Below are 21,438 nucleotides of genomic sequence, written 5' to 3'. Positions count from 1 at the left end.
TTTGTTGACATTAAACCAAATTGGCCTTGTATCATTGGTTCCATTAAGTAGCTAGAATGTTACCAATAAATAACAGATAATATATTTTGCACAATCTCAAGGCAAGACATTTTATTTTGAGGTAACAGATTTTTGGATATTGCAGGGGTATTACTCCTTAGGCCTACAGTAAAGATACTCTAAATAGACAGAGTAAGAAGATAATGTGTCCTTAGGGTGACATCTAGTGACTGGGAAAGGGACCTGCACCCATTTTGAATGTCGTTCTACATGACTTTCTGGATCCTCAGCTGTACACATACTGTTCAGTATGTGCGTGTTTGTTGGGCTGCTGGCCACCTGAGACCTCATACCTGCATCACAATAGATCCCCTCACAACATGGTCCATGGTTCCGTAATCAAACGAGTCCTTAACATCGAGGTAAAAGTTGTCCTTGTCAGGGCTGATGGCCCGCACCAACTTAGTGATGTTATTAGAGTACAGAGTGCTGGACTGTGTTGGCAAACGGCTGGGCAGGTCTGTGTAGCCAATGTGGGTCACTCCCTGAAGAGGAAAAGGCAGATAAGTTTAGTGATATTACAATAAATTGGAAAGGGAGTAACGTTTGGGTATGGCATGTATGAACAGTATGTGCACTGACCTGGTATACTGACAGCTCTCCAGGTACTGTGGTCTCAATGTTTCCTCCAGCCTCTGCAGCCAAGTCCACCACCACTGACCCGTCCTTCATGCTCTCTATCATGGGTTTGGTGATCAGGATGGGTGCCCGCCTGCCTACAATGTGACAGTGACAGACCTTTAAACTAAAACTTAAACATGACAGCTGCTGTGCATGGACATACAATGTACAAAACCTAAAAAAACAGAGCAATGAATCAAATCTGAAGCTGCTGTAAAACATGTTCTGGTACATTCTGGTAAAATTATTTACCAGAACTTGTCCTTTTCATTTCTATGTTTGTTGTCTGCCTGCCCAGAATGCATGTCTCATGTTGTGATTTTCCACATATACAGCCTGTGTGTACATTATGCACAGGTCTGTGTTTCTGTGCATACCAGGGATAAGAGCAGTGCTGATGACAATGTCCACATCCTGACACTGCCTGGCAAACAGCTTCATCTCCTCCTCTATGAACTCCTTTGACATTTCCTTGGCGTAGCCTCCCTGGCCCTCTCCCGACTCCTTAAGGTTTACCTCTAGTGGCTCTGCGCCCAAAGATTTAAACTGCTCCAAAGCAGCAGCTCTGCGAGAGGAAGGAGAGGTGATTTCTCAGTCAGGCAGAAGGAAAATATCTCTGACAGAACGAGACAACTTTTGAATACCTCATTAGTGTCTGTGTTTATCAATCTTTCAAAGCCAGGATTAATTTCATTCACAATTCAGACGCACATTATAATATCAAAAACAAACCTGGTATCAAATCCTCTGACAATGGCTCCCATGGCCCTGGCAGAACCAGCTGCTGCCAATCCAGCCACACCACCTCCAATGATCAAAACCTATTCACATACATATGAAACGGAAATTAAAACATGTTAAACCTGGCATACACACATGAAAACTTTAACAAAAAACACACACACACTCATACTACACACCTTTGCAGGTGGCACTTTCCCGGCTGCTGTGATTTGTCCAGTGAAAAAACGACCAAAGCTGTTCGCTGCCAGCACAACAGCCTTGTACCTGAAATGGGGGAAAGGAATGTAACACAGGGAATGATACAAAAACGTAAGAGTCAGTCAGTTTTGATATGATATTAACGAATGATGATGAAGATTCAGAACATTATGAGCTATGAATGGAGTTCCTGTCTCAAAATATGTATGTGTAGATTGTAGTTGAAAAGATCATGAACAGCTAGAAAAATATGGGAAAGGGACAAAGGGAGAGATGAATGTCTGAGAGCTAAATTGCCCTGCTCGAGTGTGATGAGTTGTAAAAAAGTAAAAGTATAGCCCTAGCCTCCAGCATTCACACCAAATACAAGTTGTGTTTACATTGTCAATGCTACACTGACTTAAAGATGTAGTCATGTTGAAGAACAAACCTGAAAGACATCTTTTTCTGAAAATAACAGCTGATATCACCGTGTGAGAAAAAAAGCAAAAGCAATGTTGAAAACACAACATTGCAAAAGTTATTTAAAAAGTACCCTTGTACATACCCTGCAATGTTTGCCATGGAGCTCAATGCATCAAAGCCCTGGGCAATGGTGACTCGGGGCACCTGATCCATAGCCAGGACAGTTGCCTTCTTCTGGGACAGCAAGTCCATCAGCTCTGGATTCTGAGCCGGGTAGATGAAGCTGATTAAAGTGGCTGCGTCCTTCATTAAGTCCACCTCGTGTACACCCAAATCAGGGTTGAAAACGGGAGCGCGGACCTGGAAGCAGAGAAATTGTTTTGAAAACCGTAAGGACGGGCAGGAATTAAATATATGCAACTAAAAACTGCACATGTAAAGGTTGTTTTATTCATCTTGCTTTTCATTTTCCACAATTCTCATTCCCCTCCATTTGTCAACCTTAACCAGCTTGATTCATCCAACAATTTATTAACCTCCTCCTCCCACTGTCTGGCATTGATGAACTACTAAACAATTCACTTCTCATTCCCCACTTAAATCTTACCTTAACCACCACATCAGATGCCAAGACATCTTTAACATCTTTGATTGTTGCTCCAGCCTGGGCGTACTGCTCATCTGGGAACTTGGAAGGCTCTCCGGCTCCGGACTCCACAACGACATTAAAGCCCTGCTTGATGAGCGCCTGGACACCAGCGGGAGAGATCGCCACACGACGTTCACTCTGGAATATTTCTTTGGGTACACCGACTGTGAGTTGTTTGTATGGAATACCTGCAGAGGGTAACAGAAACAATACGGGAGATGAGTAACAACTGTAAAATTAAGTCTTTATGTTCAGTGTTTCATATTAGGAGGGCAACTGAACAAGCTGCTTTTCAAGCTCTTCCTTCACATATTCTTTCTGAGGTTATTGTATTTTACTTTACAATCATAATGTACTCTATGTATTCCCTTTATTTTTACTCATCAATTATTTTTTTCTTCATCTGAAATAAAATTAAAAAATAAATGATACAAATGTATTCATGCCAGGCTGACAAACAATGGTTTCTAGCTTTGTTTCAACCTACTTTATGCTAATGGCTTGTATGACCAACAGGCCATCAAATCAACGCACTGTTTTATTGTAAAATTATTTTTACAATATTTCATAGCATATATTTAACAAAATATACCACATATATAAGTGAAATGTAGTGTGCGTAGTGTGTATATGGATTTGTGCATCTGTGTGTCTTGTTCTGGTCTAAAACAACAGAAAGCTACACAAACAATACTCAACAGTTATTCTGCTGATCGAGTGGAACATTGCAACTTTTGTAGCTTTTCTCGTTGTTCATGATTACGCACACAGGAGATAATTTGAGAAAATGGTTTATCATAAAAGACCAAAATAGCACAAAACCCAATGCCATACTATAGCTTGCAGATCTTTTCTCTGCAGCTTCAAGGAGAAATAGCACTGTGTTTAGCACAAATACTATACTGTTTATTATGCAATAGCCTTTTCAGGACAAGGACAGTATCTTGTAACAACACTATGAGTCTATAGCCATGCCACTGGCTCTGTGAGGATGTTCTTAGTTTAGCTAGTTAGCAAGCAAACATTTGCTATATGGTACTAAAAACAAAGAGCAGCTGAGGCTGATGGGGATGTCTTTCATTTTCCAGCTATTTGGTCTTCAACCAAAGTAACAGCCAAAAGGCACATGTCACCATACCTTGTGACAATTCATAAGGTAGATATGAATAGATATCACTGGATAATTTTAAATTTGTTACTTTGAACTGCCCTTGGCACAAGAAGAAAAGTAATGAGACCACCAAAGTCATTAGGGATTTATCATTTGAAGACCATAAAAGTCTGTCCAAAGTTTAATGGCAATACATCCTATAATTATCAAGATATTACAGTGTCGGCCAAAGTTTAACTAACCAACATGCAGCAAGAAGACACTCCAATTCACTGCCAATCTTGTCTTTATTTAAAGTTAGATAGTAAGATACAGACACAACATTGTCTGCAAACTAAAAGCAGAAAGTTTTCCTTTATTGTTCATGATGATTTTGACATGACACTGTGAATATGACCAGACAGTAACTTAACATTGTGTGTCTTTCTGTTGCTCTGAGGTGTCCAAGCTACAGGCAGGTCACATGTTGCTCTTATGGAAAATTCCACTGCAGCTCTTTCTCTCTCTATACATAAACACAAGCGCACGGGGGCTGCCTTTCCTCTCACCCTGCTGTGCTTACCCGTCCTCCAACAAATTTTGTTTTACCAAAAGCTCCGCCGCCAATATTCTGGCTGCCAGCTATTTGATTAAATTTAATCTTAATAAAGCAAGAGGTACCACATGCCCCTGTCTGTGCTGTAGGTCCCATTCTGCCAACACATTTAGCAGTCAGGTGCCAATAAAGAGATTAGAGTCAGACAGCTGGGCAGTCTATCCCACGGCTATCATGTTACTGGGCAAAAAAGGTTTAGATTAAGTTCAGATTGGGCAGACACCAGTGGATAGATCCACCACATCACTAGAAATAGTATTAAATGCAGCACCAAATAAGGATTATATCTTGTTGTGTTTTAAATCTAGAATCTCACAGGAGAGATTATAACAAGACAGCCTATAAACCTCAATACTTGGATTAAAGATTAAAACGATCAAAGAGTGTGTGAGCTTCAGTTTACATAACAGTTTAAGGTCCATATGTTAAGTCAAGTCTGTTGTATTTCTATAGCCCAAAATCACAATCACACTGCCTCAGTGGGCTTTACAAACTGTACAGTGAACGATAGTGAGTGAATGATCGGTCCTTAGACTCTCGATTCGACTAAGGAAAAACTCCCCAGAAAGAGACCCTTGTTAACGGTTTCTCTCTATGGTTTAATTCTTTTTTTTATTCAATTGTTGCATTCAAAATGTGGTATATTCCAGAAAATATCTGAATCAGGTGTTCGCTAAACGCAATTCCAGGATGGGTACAGAGACACATCAATAAAAAAAGTTTAGCTTTAAGTCAAGAGAAAGATTTGATGTCATTTCCTTTCTTTGTCGAGACATTGTTATCCATACCTAGTTTGTGAAATGGCCGGAAATTGGTTACAATTGCGAACATGTTGATATCATGAGATGTCAATAGAAAAAACAATGTGCCAAGAAAGGCAGAAAAAGAGGCCTTTAAGCAGTAAAAAATTGCAAAGAGTGCAGGAATTTAAATAGTGGTACAAAGCATTCTCACCAGGGTAACTTGGTACAGAATTACAGAATTGTAAAATCTTTCCCAACAGTATTATAAACCAGTGTGCAGTGTTTTTGAGTTTGATAACCTTTCAGAATACTGGATGTGTGACTCAACTCTGCCTTCCTGCATTGTATCTTTGTCTCACCAACGCCTGAAGAAACACACCCCCAGCAACACCCTCACGGTTCCCTATTTTCAGTTCAAATACCCAGTGATGGTGCCGCATCAGCACTTGTTTGACACAATGCGAAAACAGACAGATCGGGGACACTTCTATGCTCAAATGACTCTGCATTGTATTTAACTAATTTACTGTGCAGTAACTTTTATATACTGCATTGTTTGCACTGTAACCTTCCTTATCAAAGTGCCTTTAAGTCGGTCCTAACTGTGACAACCACAATAACAGTCTTTTCATAAAGCAGAGTCAGTCTGCCCATGTCACAGTCATGAATCCGGTCTTATATGAACACACTGCCTTGGCATATACTGTACATCTATAAGCTCCCTGTAGGTCAAAGCATGACCACATCTATATGAACTGTGTGATATGTGTTCCTCTACTTGTCTGTGACCCCGTCATCTGACACTTGAGTCTCCAGAATAGACTCAACCAGCTGTTGCTGGAGCTAGCTGAACTGCATGGATGTCACCCTGAACCAGGTCACAGATACCTCCAATCATGAACCATTAATCCTGCACAGTCGAACATGAAGCACCTCCAACCAGCTGGTACTGGCTTTCACAGTACACACACTTTCTGGTTACTGATACAGAGACCAGGCATGAAAATGGAGAATACATCCTACATGTGACCTTGGGATCGAAAGCAACTGCAGGTAGCTGCACTGACCTGTAGAATATACCTTTAAGAAGAGTTAAAGGAAAAGCTACAGCATGGGGTTAAAGGATGTCCTCTGTTTGATTTGATTCATCTCTGTTATGACAAAACAAGGGATTATCTTCTTCATAAAAATACCAATGACTTTAAAAAGGGAATAGGCATGCAAAAAAACTGAAACAAATCAAGAATGAATGAATGGGTAGCGCTTTAAAAGGACAAGAGTACAAATAGCATACTTGTCTGTCCATTCTAATGCTGGGTAGTAAGAGAAAACCTCCATCAGTGTTGTTTAATGAATATTTTTGGACCTGCCATGCTGTACCCGATGCACAAGTACATGAGAATGCACACTGAAGCTACAGGTGGCATTGCTTTCATGTTGCTATCAGTAGTAAAACACGCATCTACAACAGCAGCAGCAAGGTCATAATCGTCTAAATTCAGACCCAAGAGGAGAATACATGAATTGAACCATCCCTTAAGACTGTCCAAACCTCAATGAGATTAATCCTACAATTACGTAAAACAAAAAGGGAGCAAATTATAAAAATTAGGAAGCTAGGACCTGAGGAAATTTATGATTAATTCTCAGAACAGTTCCTGATCAATTTTCTGTTGACCAAAAAGTCATTCCAGCTGTCATTTGCAGCCCATGTTTGCATTGTTGAACATGCAGTGACACACAAAAAATTAATGAGTTGTCTAATGTGCAGTCTCAATAGTAGTTGTTCCTAAGTGGCAACTGTCAGCAAGATGGGCAATTAAAACCAACAACAAATCATCCTTACATATGGTAGCTGTACAAGATAGTAGCAGATGCTAATCTCATCAGCTAATAGCTTGACAACCAACACGGGCACACTGTCAAAAGATCCAATGTCCAAAACTGACACACTATCAAAATATTTATGTTTGGAACAACTTTATTTGCAGAAGGATGACTGGACAAGATTTCAAAGTTGCTTTGACACTGGAAGAGTGCTACCATCACAGCCTTTTGTCACAGTGGACATCCTTCATTACTACCAACATCTCTTTTTCAAACTTTATTGCAACAACATTGTGTTGCCTCTTTGAAAGTCTGGCCATTTCAGCCAGGTTCCCTTCAATTACCAATGAATTTCCAGGCCTTATTCCCTTAAAATCAAGGACCCTACACAGAATTATTACAGATACAGATCAACATTAATTACTGTTACAACAATTCAAATATTTTGAGCACTTTCAATCGTCCATGGCTATATTTATGTCTAGACATGGACCTTAAAAATCTTTATTCAGAGACATTCAAGGCTTTCGTTTTTCCACTCAAACTGACACACTTTCAGGGACCCATGGGAACCCTCCCTGTTTCCAGAAACTAGAACATCTTAGATATCATGCAATGTCTAAATTGAAATAATGTTACTTTCAATACCTTTTGTAAACAGATTAAAACTATAATTTGCACAAACTGTTGCAATCATTGTTTTCTGTATATAGTTCTACTAAGTTTACCCAAGATATCAAACTGTGGGTATTGTATCTTACCTGGACTGGCACATCGACCGAGAGCTTGATGGGTCCTGAAAAAGCGAATGCATGTCGATTTGAGAGCATGGCTGCTCTGCAACTTCATACAGGAAACCCCGCTGAACACAGGGGCTGAGCAGCTGGCCGCCACAACACGAAGGAGGCTCGCCATGGTGCACACACACCCAACACTCACACACCAGGAGGAGCTCAACAGGACAGACAGCACTCCTCCTGGGAAGAGACGGGAGGGGGATTATGGGTAAAGAATGATAGCAGGTGAAAGTGAGTGAGAGGGTAATACACACAGTTGTGCCTGCAAGTTCCACAGACATATGTCCTACCCTGTTCTTTTGTAGATCAAACACACACTTGTGACCTTGTTGATGCTTATACAACAGGTCACAGTCATTGAGACAACACATTCCTATACGTACTTGTACCCAATCCAACACATATGACTGTCTGATCCCCATTACGAATCAGTCCTTGATTTTTGTTGATATAAAAACAACCTTTTTTTCATTTTCTTTTGCAAGGATAACTGGACACATCTTTAAATTGCGGCCCAGAGTGACTCTAAGGCAGTCAACAGAAAGAGGGACAGCATGTTTACTTTAAAAGGGAGATAATGAACTGGGATAGACTGGGACGGCTGGGCTGGTGTAGTAGGGTTTAAACTAGAATTGACTGGTGTGCACAGTAAAGACGCCGTTTCAGTCAAAAGATCAAAACCACATTTTGTTTTGAAAGTCAAACTGACCATAAAAGTTTAATTAAAAAAATGTATTAATTAGGTGATCATCATAAAAAATAGTAATTGATAATTAAAATAATTGGAGAGCAGGTATCATGATGCAGTTTCGCAAAAGCCCAATTAAAAAAGACACATCAGGGTAATAAATAGAGATTAAAAAAAAGGTTTCAACTATAAAATATGAAAATAACTGTGCTCCTTTTACATCACTAAAGGACAACTGACCCATACTGGAGACTTTATACCGTATATAGTTGAGACAAAGAATCAATAAATCTAATCAATTTAATACAATCAAACCACAAAGCATAAACACACTGCAAAAGCATATCAAAACATACATTAGGGTTAAGTCTGTAAGCAGCGTGTTTGAATGAAGGTCATCAGTAATTTTTTTCTTTGTCAATTAATCATTTATCAGAAAATAGTACAAAACTTCCATTCAAAATTTCCCTGAATCCAGTTTGAAACAAATCAAATCTTTACATCTGAGAAACTGGAAACCAATCAACCATTATATGACTTTAGGCTCCATTTGAGACTACTGATAAACTATTTTCAGTTAACAGGCCGTCTGCAGACAGACAGCGTGTTGTGTTCAGGGACTCTTATTTCATATCAAAAAACTCAAACGACCACGTCACCAAAAACGGTTGAATCCCACACACACACTGTTAACATTTCTCTGGTATTAAAGCGTAACGTTAGCTTATAAAAACAAAGTTGTGGATGAACAAGACATTAAGCTGCAGACTTGTGTCGCGTTGTCCTGGATGTGCCAGGTTAAACCCGGGTCAGAACGGCTCTCGTAAACCTCTGGCTAACGGCACCGTTTATGACCCAATAAGTCACCAATAAAACAACGTTTAAATCAATGACAACCGTCTCACAACGGTGTGTCATCGACAAGAAGCTAAAGCGAAAATGTGTTTTTTTGTGTGTGTAAGGCCACCTCTCAGTGCACTTTCACTGTGAGTCAGAGCTCAGCAGTATTAATCCAGGCGGGCACCTCTTCTCTCTTTTTGTCTCCGCTCCCTGCAAAAAACAAAAACCTAGCGGGGGCTCAATGCTAACGTGAGCTAAGCTAGCGCGCTAGCAGGCAGCTAACACACATCTGTTTCGTGCATGAAGGCGAGGTATGACTCATAAACCCCCCACACAGACGCAGAGAAATGCAAACCGAAACGAATGCATGTGAAAAAGTGAGAGTGGAAAAGTTAACGGAAGATAACTCGACTGACCTTTGCAAATAGTCCGGGCTCTGTGCTGCACAGGCGAACTCTGATAACCCGGAAGGTGTCCGGAACAGCGGCCGGCAGGATCATGGGCAGGATTATTATTGGATCATATGAGACGCATCATATCCGATTTATGACTTCTGATGTGTGGTCACTGAAGAGGCAGGACGAAGCCACAACAAGTGCACACACCTGTGTCTCAGCAACAGTTACCTCTATGTTTTTATAAACGACAGTGACATTAATGTCCAGATTCTTTTTTTTAAATGATGATCCGGTTTATCAGATAAATCTTAATTTAGGGACATGTTTTGTTTAAAATCGTGATATATATATATATATATATATATATATATATATATATATATATATATATATATATATATATGGTTATAGTGATATGAATAAATGAGCAGATTTACGTGTCATCTACTGTTTCACAAATGGCGTCCTAAAACTTAATTTACAATTCTGTATGCTGCCACTAAGGTGCGCTCTTTCACAATCTTATATCTCGCACTACATAGGGGGCTTTAAAATGTGGTCTGTTTGTTACATATTTTACCTGTTTATTCAGGATTCATTGCGGATAACTGGAGTCTACCAGCTTTTACTAGGTAAGAGGCCCTGAACGGGTTAAAAGGGCGTCAGAATTAGTGACTTTATAGATAGATAGATAGATAGATAGATAGATATTTCAATATAATATTTTGTTTAAACGAATTCAACCAAATCTGAAGCAAATCTAAATGAACACAACAAAATTAAAACCCTGCTGGTCAAGAGTCCTGTCACAGCAGGTGCAGCAATCAGAGGAAGTTACTTCAGGTGCGGCTCACTCTCCTGACAGCCCCGCCACTCAGGAACAAGTCAAAACACAAGTAATCAGGAACAGAGCTATAACATAGGTACATAACATAACAACTAGCTACATTATTTCTTTTCTATATACCAGAGACCAGCAGATGACTGTAGTAAACATGAAATTATTTATCTATTATTTGTTATCTATTTTTTTTTATTATTATTATTTTTTTTCTCTTTTTGGAATTGCTTTACCCTCATATTGGTAAACATAATCTCTCCATTTTGTAATAACAGCTGAGCTGTAATCATTCTGGACCAAAGCATAATAGTGTTTGATGCGTTCAGGTGCACTATTTTTTTTATTTTGTTCCTTCTTGTTAGATTATATTACTATAATGTACCCACAATCTGTTTTGTTACTGCAGGTACTCTCATGATGTGATTAATATCTTCTACACTAAATATAAAATATACTAAATGTTCATGTTTTCATTTCGTTTTTTCCATTCACCATCATCATTTTGAGACTGACTGGTGGAGATGAACTTCCACCGCTGGATGAGACCCAGTTGTTATGATACTGAGTCATTCGAATGGTGGTGTGAGGTTATTGGAAGGAGACACTGAATCAACAGGTGCTGTGAGGATATCTCAACTGATCATTTCCTACATGTAGCAATAAAAAAAACATAAAACATCTCAAGCGTTATTATCTGTCATTAGAAATGGAGTTGTTTGCAAAAAACAGAGAAAGAACGGAGACAATTATCATCCAGCAACCTTCTTAGCAATGGTACAGCTGTTCAAACGTGATGCAGGACTCACATTTCTCTACCAAGGGATGCTTTCTCACTATTTCACATTGTGTCATGACTTCATTATCATCCAATTTCCTTTCATTTTACTTTCATTGCTCCTGAAAATGAGAAACTGCTATTTTGGTATGATGACAATTATAATTATCACAGCAGAATCATCTTTCAGGTTTATGAGTCAAAGTACTAGTATAGTATAAGGTCACTGTCATGGAGCTTATTCTCTTTTCTCCAGCACTGTTACACGAGGATATGGTTGCTGACACATATTTGTCTTGTTCCTCCAGTGTTAATCTGCTAACTGTGCTGGTTCGGCTTCCTTGTAAATCTTTGTTAATGACAAACTAGCAGTGAGTTACAGCCTGTTCTGGAGCAGTAACGTCTTTGTCAGTCATGTATTCTCTCTGTACCGGTGCCTCACTGGCCTACACTTACACTGTATATAGTACATATACTGCGCTTTCTCCTCTTCCATATACTGGTCATCTGGTTCCCTTTATCAGGCTCAGAGAGTGGAATGCATTGTTGCTACGCCTGGATCTCATTTCAGCATTCCACCATAAAAATAGCTTGTCTAATTGGCTTTGTTTGTACATCTTTCTTATATATTCTGTCTTCCTCAGTGATATTAAAACCAACTCATGCGTTATTTCTAGGTCAGGTCAGAGGCAGGTGGACATACATTTCTGATTGTTATGTCCCTTAAAAGTCATTCAGTCTCTCAAAGTTGCTCCGCTCAGCAGATGATTGTGAATACAAAATATCACCAGCTGCATACATCTTTAATTCTGACCTTCTGACTGAATGTCTCCTCCTCCTTAAAGCCCTATGTGTTTGTTTGTTTTTTTTATTTTGAAAATCAAGGCCAGAAGGAAGTCCCTTTGTCAAACAATAATTGTATGCTAATATCATATTTGGCTGTCCTAGAACCCAGAGCTTTGGACATTTAGATGTTCAACTGGAATGATTTTCATTACTACTATTACTAAACTTTGTGAACATTAATGGATGAGGCTGTAGTCATATTTATAGTTACATTTGGACTGGTTTGTGAAGCCTCGTGGTCTTTGGGTCCCTGACGGGAAATTATCATCAAAGAAGTGCGGTTGTGTTTTAACTTGGTGGATTATTTATGGGGCAGTAGTGGGAGGGATTAAATACTTTTTCCTTTGCAGAACGTGTTCAGGGTCGACTCGCCTGTGGGCACATTTGTCTCAGATTCAGAACTTTGAACCAGTGTGAACTTTTCTAGCTTGCAGAGTCTGTAAGCCTGTCTGTGTTATTTACGGCTGCTGCCATTTGCCTTTATTCAAAAGCTTGAACTCCTGTTGAACAAATGGCTTTTAGCAGAGATGCTGTGCCTCTATCCTTCCACTTCCAATCTGTCATTCAGTCAATGCAGAATTTTTTTTTTTTTTTTAACGGCCTTGTTTGTTTTTTTTTCTCTCCATGTGTGAAGCAGCCTGCAGTAGTTTGCGATCAGTGTCTTAATGATGGATGGTGACAGGTGTTAAAATCAAAACTATCAACTGCAATCTGTAAGTAATTTTCCATTTTACTGACCCTGGATAGGGATATTGTCTCTTCACTTGCACAGCTCTACAGGACATCAGAGGTCAGCATTAGCAGGTCGGGATTTAGTCTCTCGATCAAAAGCACAATAGAACGCCAACCTACTGACCTGATAATGTTATGTAATGAAACAATGAGTAGGTTTTTGCATGCGTCCGTGAAAGCACGCACATGGGTGCATTGGCCTCCATGTACATATAAAACTCTGTATTAGGAAAGGACATCGAAACAGTCAGCTGTGAGACAAAGCAGCAGACACACAGAGAGTGTGTGTGTGTGTGTGTGTGTGTGTGAGAGAGAGAGAGAGAGAGAGAGAGAGAGAGAGAGAGAGAGAGAGAGAGAGAGAGAGAGAAACAAAGAGATTTTTCAGCCGGAAAATGCTTTGAAGTCAGAGAAAATTCCAGGAGTTTCCTGTTAACAAGCCTGGGCTATAATATGAACCAGGAGTGTGTGTGTGTGTGTGTGTGTGTGTGTGTGTGCACAGGGAGACGGAGGTCTCTCCAGTCAGTCTCTCTCTGCTATTGAGAGAGGTTAACATCACTGCAGTCTTTGCTGTTCATTTAACATTCATGTCAGATTTGGTCCACCTGTCCTTAAGGATACAGAACCCGGCAGCCTTAAATGCGGTTTTGAATGTGGATTAAAAGCATGGATATTTCTCAGCAGGGAGTTTTCTGAGAGCTTCTAAACTCTTGAATCACTGACGAACAGCTGCTGGGTCCATCTGGTCTGCTTCGGATGCAACGCGGCTGCCTAAGAGTGATGAGCACAAATGCAGAGGAGGATCTGTGAGCTGCTCCAGCTGACCAACAAGCCAACCACTCCACCGTGTCAGTGAGGATGTTTCTGTTCTGTAACTCACGCTGGCCTCTGCTGTTGTTCGCCGCCCTGTGGAGCTTCAGCTACCCGAGTTTGCTCACCGCCTGGCCGGGCATCAGCTACAGCAAGCCCAAAGATCAGCTGGACCCCAACGTGAGGGACTGGGGAGACTATTCGGACCTCCCTCCAGGAATTGAGCAAGGGTTGGGGCTAGACGTGGACGGAGAACATGGAGGCAGCCGAGGAGTCGAAGAGCCCTCATCAAGCCTGGCTCCGGAGCTGGATTTCCTGGCAGACTTTGCAGGCAAGACAAATGAGCCCATCAGCTGATGTGTTTATTTGTGCGTCTTGCTTGCTGACAGTAAACAACCCTTCTCCCTTCCAGGTAAAAAGCGACTGTGGGTGATAACAGCCCCATCACACAATGACCACTACCTGCGTATGATGGAGAAACAGCTGGAAGACATGGAGCAGGTATTGTGTGTACAGAAATACACACCATATTGATTCAGAGGGAGATTCCATCCGATTTGTTTTATTTAGTTTCACTCTCTTTCCGTCTTTTCCGGTGTCTTTCTCAGAAAGGGCTCAACTGCCGCCTAGCAGAAAGAGACACATTCATCATCACCATCATCCAGAACGCCATGATGGAAGGTCGAATCCAGAAAACAACTTTTCAAGGAGATGCTATAGTAGAGAGCCTTGACCCTGACACAGTTACCAAACTGCTGCACTATCTGGAGCTTACCAGCCAGGCAGGTCACATCCCTTGAAGATATAAACAAGTTACAGCCTGTTTGTATTTCTTTCAATTTGAATTTTGATACAACTGTCAGGTTTTCCTCTGTGGGTACCTCTGCTTGATTTGAAGTTGTTTTATTACACCTGTTGTTTCAGGAACAAGGTTTCACCACGCTGGTCGTGAAGAAGAACCTTCGCGTCAGCGAGCGCTTCCCATTTCCGGTCCGTGTTGAGGCTATTTTGGAGGTCATTGATCAGTTCCCCATGAGGAAGCTGGAGAAGATGACCAGAAAAGGATCTCAGCTGAGGTTACATTATACCTCCAAGTTCATTCTGTCTGCTTTAAATTCAAAGTGGTGTTGTTTTTGTAGGGAGACCTAACAAAATATCAAATAACCTAAAAATAAAACTATAAACAATTAGATGTATTCTGCATTGCTATGGGTATATTATTGGGTATAATACATGTATAACATTACATGTCAAGGCAAGCTATTTTTAGCCATTCTTTTCAATCTCCATCTCTGATTGCTTTTATTGTACAACCAACAGTCCGAAACCCAACGACTCTTCTTTCACTGTCATAAATGACAAAGACAAGCAGCAACTCTTTTCAGTAAAAAAGCTCAAACCAGCAAAAGATTTTTTAAATTATTTTTGCTTGAAAAAACCAAACAAAAATAATTAACCCATCAAAATAGTTGACTAACTTCCTTTCAATCAACTAAACTATTAATTGTTTAACTGTTGGTCGGTGGGTCTGTCAGTCCACCACTATGATCCAGACTGAAATACACCTACTCAGCACCAGATTGTTAGCACTGTCATTGTAAGCATTTAGCATTTAGCTCATAGCATCACTGTGCAGCCTCACACAGCAGCTAGCGTGGTTGAAGACCTTCTTAGCACACATTTGCCACATGGGGCTTTGTAATATATTCAACACACATCCATTCAAGTAACAACTGAGTACAAATGTTATATTTTATGTATGATTCGGGCATTCATTACAATATAAATTTGTGGTTTCTCTGTCATTTTGGTCAAAATTATGGACAAACTGCTGTCTGATGTTCTGTATCCAGGTGTAAACCCACTAAAAAGAAGGTTTTAGTGGCGAGGAAAAAGAAGAAGAAGACGGTGCTGAGCCCTCAGAGACGAGGGAATGTGACTTCTGTCGTGGCCTTGCAAAGAAAACCTCCGGTGGACAAAAAGGCTGCCCTGAAGAGTAAGATCCAGGACATCCTGAGTGGACGGTCGAGGTTTGTTATCCGTAAGGAGCCTGCAGTGGGTTCCACGAGGGGAAGGGAGTCAAACAGCGGTGGTCGGGCCACTTCAAAGGTGCACGGAGCCCCATCCGTGTCAAAGAGCAACGAAGACATAAAGAAAGACAGGTGCAGTCTTCATATTACTGTAAATTACGTAGATGTGTGGAATGTAGATGTTTGATTGATTTCACTGAACGCTTGCTCAGATTCTGTGTTCCCATCTGGCACATCAGGCCTCCTCATCCCCTTACACCAGAGGAAGATGAGCTTTTTTTAGTGCTGGACCAACATCAAAAGTTTCTGTTTTTTTTTTCTATCCTGCTGCAGGGCTGACTCCACTGTGGAAGAAGGAAAGAAAAGACACAGAGGGAAAAACAGCGAAGTTGAAAAAGAGGTGAATGTAAAGGAGGATACACAAAAAAAGCAGAGCTCTAAGAGAAAGGGGAAAGGGAAGAAGGGGAAGAAAGGGAAAGGAAGAGGGAAGAAGTCCAACAGAGAGACCAGTGAGAAGGATAAAACAGCCCTGAAGGCGTTTTTGGACAGTTTCAAGGGCTCAAGAAGGTTGATGGTGAGAAGTTTCTCTTTTGTCTGCCCTTTTTTTCTCCTTGTTCTTCAGTTTCCAATCATCTATTAGGAGTGATGTGTCTGTTTGTGTTGTACTAGTTGATTTCGACGCCCAGCAAAGATGCAACGCTGTACGTCCAGCAGACGGAGGAGAACAAGAAGCAACACTGTGACCTCGCAATCAGGAAGATCACCGTGGCGACCATTGTGGGCACGGGACGTGACGCTGTGCTCACGTTGCAACACCACCAGCTTGGTAGGAAGTCTTTGCACATTTTTTTTGTCTGTGTGTATGTTATTTTATGTTTGAATATTTGCATCTCAAACATTTGGTTAGGTTCCCTCCAGGGGGCGGAACACAGTGCCTGGACAATCTCTTGCAGATATCATTGATTTATTTATAGATACGCTGTCAGAATATTCTGAAGCAAAGAGAGTAACATGTTGTATTTTTTTACCAAAGCGTGACAAAAATGCAAATGTGTTGCTTCCATCTTTGCAGCAGCAGCAAACACTTAATGCACTGCAGCGTACAAGTCTGTAACTGTGTTGTGTTGACTCTATATGCTTGAGGTAGTAGCTGAACAGCAGCTGTTTAAATGAAGATAAAAAACACTAAGAGACTACAACCATGATAAAGGCTGTATTTAACTGAAACCACAGTGGTCATTTGAGATAAATGATAACACTTTTTAATTTTAGCACGTTAGCACATTTGTTAATTAGCAGTAAACACGAACACCAGCTGTGGCTGATGGAAAGGTCAAGTCATAAACTCAAGTATTGGAAATACATCACAGAAGCCGAGCAATGAATAATGTCCTTACAGGTTTAAAAATTGTACAGAGGCGACTTGGCTTTATCTCATGTGTGTTTCAGAGTCAGAGCCTCCTCTCAGCGACCAATCAGAACATCTCTCAGACACAGGCCTGATCTCTCTGTTGAGATCAGAGCTCAGCCTGTCGTCCTCTGACCTCTTTTCCATGACCGTCACGGACTACGACATCAAGCCCAATGTAAGACAGTCTTAGCTGCATTTGTTTTTGCTGTTACTCACGTTCACACCTGGAAGCACTCCAGTTGAGAGCTGCTCAAAGTGATGGGAACCATATTTACCCCAGATTTTAAGCCACTGAAGGAGTCAAATAGTCCATATTTCTGTCAGACTTTTATGACAAAGCTCACTTATATACTAATTTTACGTTATTTTTAAGAGATGTACATGCTCTTATACAAAGTTCTTTGTAATTTTTGTTTCACAAGCAATGTCAGGAACTATTGCTGATGTTGCTTTATGATTTAAAGACAATTTAAATGTAATGCCATGTAATACAGGAACAGAAACACCCTTGATATGACGCAACTTGTTACCCTGTGCATTTTTATTGCCTAATTGGCTTTTATCTTTCTCCCAGAGAGTATTTGAGGCTCCTCCATCAAGTCCTGCTCTGTTCGAGTACATTGACAACTTTCCCTCAAGGCGCTCAGAAAAAGAAAAAGAAAGGAAGAGTCCTGCGATCTGCTCCAAAAACAGTCAACAGCCTGAAGCTGAGAATTCACTGCTCAGGTAGAGTAGACTGTTATAATCCAGAGCTCACTTAGTTAACTAATAAGCAGAATGTATTAATGTAACTACTTATTAGATTAATAGAACTCTCCAGCCCAACAAAGCCAAAATTTGGTAACAGTTTATTTAGTTGGGACCGAAATCTGATATGACATTTATTTTGCCGTGTAACAAAATGTATGTCATGTAAACGTACAGTTCCAAAATAATATCATATCATATTGAACATGCAGTCTAAATGAAACTAGCTAGCTAGAGACAGCCACAGCTAGCTTTGACAAAGCCCCCTAACTGTTAAATATAGCTTTCTATCTCAGATTTAACTTCTGGGTAATTTATTTTCTTTAAATCCCACATAAGTTAGCTGAAGAAGCTGAATTTAGTCATGGAGAATAAAAACAGCAAACATTAGCTTGGCAGTGTAACGTTAGCTGTAAGTGCAAGATTAGCGTTTGACTGTAGTGGAATTCAGTGCAGTCAGGCTCCTTTAAATTACTCATTTAGATGTATTATGGTGTAAATTCATTTATAATATTAATTTCAAGGTAATTATTATTAAAGAACTAGAAAATTGATAGCTAAAATTCTTGATTTACTTTAAAAGTATAATTTTGTTTGTCAATACCGTGTTTATTCGACCCTATTGAAGGTTTATGTCAATTATTATTTGTGTAATATGTTTAAAAAGATAAAGGAATCACATCGTATCCAACTGGTACGGTTTACCCAGTCTCCTGGAGTCAATCCTCTCTGTCTTTGATTTATAGTAGTTGTAATAATAACTCAAAAACATTACATAACATGTGCCTAAAACACATTATGTCTGAACAAAAGGCATGACCTTGACTGACTCATGCTACAACCCTCAAACTTATGTCACTGTTTTTATTGCTGTTCAGATTCATGTCTAAGAGGAGACTGCTGCTTGTCTCTGCTCCCTCTGAGGACGACTACTCGTTCCAACAGCAGCTCTCTGCTCTCAATGGACAGGAGTGTCACCTGGGTCAGTAATAACACTACACGCTCATTCAATGAACAATACCACATCTGTCTCTGGTGCAATATGGAAATATAACAGGCAGGTTTCCATCCTGACCTACAAGCTTGGGAAAGGTCCAAGCCAATACTGTCACTGACTCATTTGTACTATAATATATGTGTATTCATACGATTATAGACTCATCCGACACAGGTCTTTGTTGCTCAAATTTAGCCTGTAAGCATTTTGTGGGTCTCTCCTCAGGTATTCGCCACTTTGCCATGCTGAAGCTGATTGGAGTTGGACACAAGGCATCAGGAACTGTTGAGCTATTTCCACTTAATGGTGAGTCACTCTCAAGTCGGGAAAGGCCGGTGCATGGGACTGTGATAGATACAGGAACTTGGGATTTTATGCCAATTTGTGCAATCATTATAAATATATAGAGACATGTCCAAAACTTGAGAATCCTAAATTTAACCGTGTTTGTCGGGTGTGCAACTTGTCTTTTTGAATCCCATTTTGTGTTTTGCACTTAATATTTCCCGCCATTCTTCTTCCAGGTCGGAGTCAGAGTGAGGTTGAGCCGTTATCGCGCGACATGGTCAACAACCTGAGAGAACAGCTGAAGATCAGTAAGGACTACTTCAGCATGCTCGTCGTGGGGAAAGACGGTGACGTGAAGGCGTGGTTCCCGTCACCCATGTGGTCCCTGGATAGCATCTACGACCTGGTGGACTCCATGGAGCACCGCTTCCAGGAGGAGAAGCTGCAGAAGAGACTGGGGATCCACTGCCCTGATGACAGGGGGAGAGGAGGCGGCGAGGGGGAGCATTATGGAGGCTATGATGATGGGGGGTCCAGGGATATGTACATATATCACCGACCAGAGGAATGATAAGAAAGGAGGAGGAAGAAGGCAAATCCATGTGACGCCACAGCAGATACATGAACACATGGATTATTAAATATAAGAAAACTCATAAACAAAGACCTCATAAACTCTTCAGGACTCACAGGATTCCATTGACATATATATATATAAATATATATGATATAAATCTATTGGACACCACGATAATAAGCTGAATATTTGATGTTTGCAAATAATAAATTTGGAAAGCAGAAAATATTTGAATGGTTTTATTTTTTTGAAGTCTAAATTAGAGCATATGTGCACCATTCAGTTGTTTGCTTTTTAGAAAAGTCTGTGACTATTTGCTGATCACAGTTTCGATGGAAGAGGAAGAAGGACTGTCCAAGGTTGAGCAGATTGCACTTTTTGGCAACACTTCTGTCAAGTCCTGTCCAACACATTCAGTGTGTCAAGTACACAAACGGAAATGTTGTGATGCTGAAAAAATTAATACGGAGATCAAATGTTCTCTACTAAACATGTATTTTAAAGAGCTACAGTCTTCAGAGACCTCAGGGTCAGAAAAACAGAGATGAATGATGCTGGACTTGTTTTCATGCCTCAGGAACAAACCAAAAAAAACCCATCTGCAAATGCTTTTTATAGTTTGTTGAAAAAAAGAACACATAACATCTGTGTACCCAACAACTGCACTAGATCTTCTGTAGTCAATTTATTTCACTGTCTGACTACGAAAGGCTTGGTTTTATACAGCTGCCATTAGAACACATGAAAATGCCACAAAAATCGTATTTTACGATGAGGACCGACCAACTGATTGTTGCTGCAGGACTCACACTAGACTGCCTGGGGTCCTGCACAGTTTCTAATGTAAAATTCAGTGCTTTATTTCAGACCTCAACATAATTATATAATTTAGGAGAATGTTGAAAGAATTTCTTTGATTGAAAAGATTGGCAGTCCATGGAGTCCTGGCAGTCATCTTTTGACTGAAGAACTTACAGCACCTCTGCCCTTTTTTTTTTAAATTGCCGACTGATGAGACGATGCCAAAGAAAGCTGGGTGTCATAGAAAGTCTTTGGTGTACCATAATGTGCTGCTGTGTACGGCTGTTGCTTTTCCAGCCAGCTCCAACTAGGGGCGATTTTGGGATTCAAGAACATCAGGGGCTAAGGGGAAAAGAACAGGGGCTGAAGTCGTGCACGCGGAAAATTTTTGGTGAATGTCTGTGTGCTTCTTTGTGTCCTGTCTTCTCTGAGTTCCAAATTCGGTGAAAGGAAAGTCGAGAATAATCTGCATTGGGCCAGTTTCTTTGCTCCCTAAATCCTTGACTGTTCCCTCTCTCTCTCTCTGCTCTCCTCCCTGGATCCTCTCTCGCTGTAGTGGTCTCCCTCTCTCTCAACAACTAATACAACTCCAATACATCTTGAAACCGAAAATGTTGGAGCCAAAAATAATGTTCTATTTCGAAAGTTGGAGGAAGTGATTCCTCTACACACATAAATTCTGACGAAGTATGTTTGGTTTTGGAACTTTGTACATACACTGATCACATCACACACACAACATTATTTTGCCATTTTGAGGAATGCTTTCCTTCAACCGATAGCCCGGCGCTGCTTGTCTGGACTAAAACAGAAGATAAACTAACATAGCTAACAGCTTGTTTGGAACAACACGTGTGGAAGGGCATGTACAGACTCGCGTGACATGAGTAAACAAACCGGCTGGTTAGCA

At 40.4% G+C, this 21,438-nt stretch overlaps 2 protein-coding genes across 4 annotated transcripts in view; one reads left to right on the top strand and one right to left on the bottom strand.

Moving 5' to 3' along the window:
• Positions 1-9,825, bottom strand: part of nnt (nicotinamide nucleotide transhydrogenase) — a 32,223-nt gene extending 22,398 nt beyond the window's left edge. Inside the window, exons 1-9 of one of the 3 annotated variants that reach the window (XM_030435307.1) lie at positions 9,695-9,825; positions 7,715-7,930; positions 2,636-2,865; positions 2,171-2,388; positions 1,602-1,689; positions 1,414-1,502; positions 1,059-1,246; positions 643-776; positions 354-545 (exon numbers count right to left, since the gene is read on the bottom strand). In XM_030435307.1, the coding sequence (XP_030291167.1) occupies positions 354-545; positions 643-776; positions 1,059-1,246; positions 1,414-1,502; positions 1,602-1,689; positions 2,171-2,388; positions 2,636-2,865; positions 7,715-7,868 (1,293 nt within the window). In that variant the 5' untranslated portion in view covers positions 7,869-7,930; positions 9,695-9,825. Of the gene's footprint in view, positions 1-353; positions 546-642; positions 777-1,058; positions 1,247-1,413; positions 1,503-1,601; positions 1,690-2,170; positions 2,389-2,635; positions 2,866-7,714; positions 7,931-9,405; positions 9,532-9,694 lie in introns of those variants that run through there. The other 2 variants (XM_030435309.1, XM_030435308.1) reach the window with 2 other exon arrangements.
• A 3,532-nt stretch (positions 9,826-13,357) lies between these two features.
• ccdc80l2 (coiled-coil domain containing 80 like 2) lies at positions 13,358-19,948 on the top strand. Its single transcript, XM_030434786.1, has 12 exons — positions 13,358-14,008; positions 14,090-14,178; positions 14,286-14,459; positions 14,602-14,753; positions 15,531-15,839; positions 16,041-16,281; positions 16,377-16,533; positions 17,157-17,293; positions 17,693-17,844; positions 18,744-18,847; positions 19,088-19,168; positions 19,387-19,948. The coding sequence occupies exons 1-12, from the start codon at positions 13,726-13,728 to the stop codon at positions 19,719-19,721; spliced, it is 2,214 nt and encodes a 737-aa protein (XP_030290646.1). The 5' UTR covers positions 13,358-13,725; the 3' UTR covers positions 19,722-19,948.
• The last annotated feature ends 1,490 nt before the right edge of the window (positions 19,949-21,438 follow it).

This window comes from Sparus aurata, chromosome 12 (assembly GCF_900880675.1).
Source record: "Sparus aurata chromosome 12, fSpaAur1.1, whole genome shotgun sequence".
NCBI classification, from domain to species: Eukaryota; Metazoa; Chordata; class Actinopteri; order Spariformes; family Sparidae; genus Sparus; species Sparus aurata.
The sequence above is the reverse complement of the archived record's forward strand: the minus strand, read 5'-3'. Positions and strand labels throughout refer to the sequence as shown.

Excerpts from the sequence above, each read along its gene's own strand:
- ccdc80l2 (XM_030434786.1), top strand. The coding sequence starts at position 13,726 with ATGTTTCTGTTCTGTAACTCACGCTGGCCTCTGCTGTTGTTCGCCGCC. Across the intron at positions 14,460-14,601 it reads ATCTGGAGCTTACCAGCCAG|GAACAAGGTTTCACCACGCT; the intron begins GCAGGTCACATC and ends CTGTTGTTTCAG. Across the intron at positions 17,294-17,692 it reads ACTACGACATCAAGCCCAAT|AGAGTATTTGAGGCTCCTCC; the intron begins GTAAGACAGTCT and ends TCTTTCTCCCAG.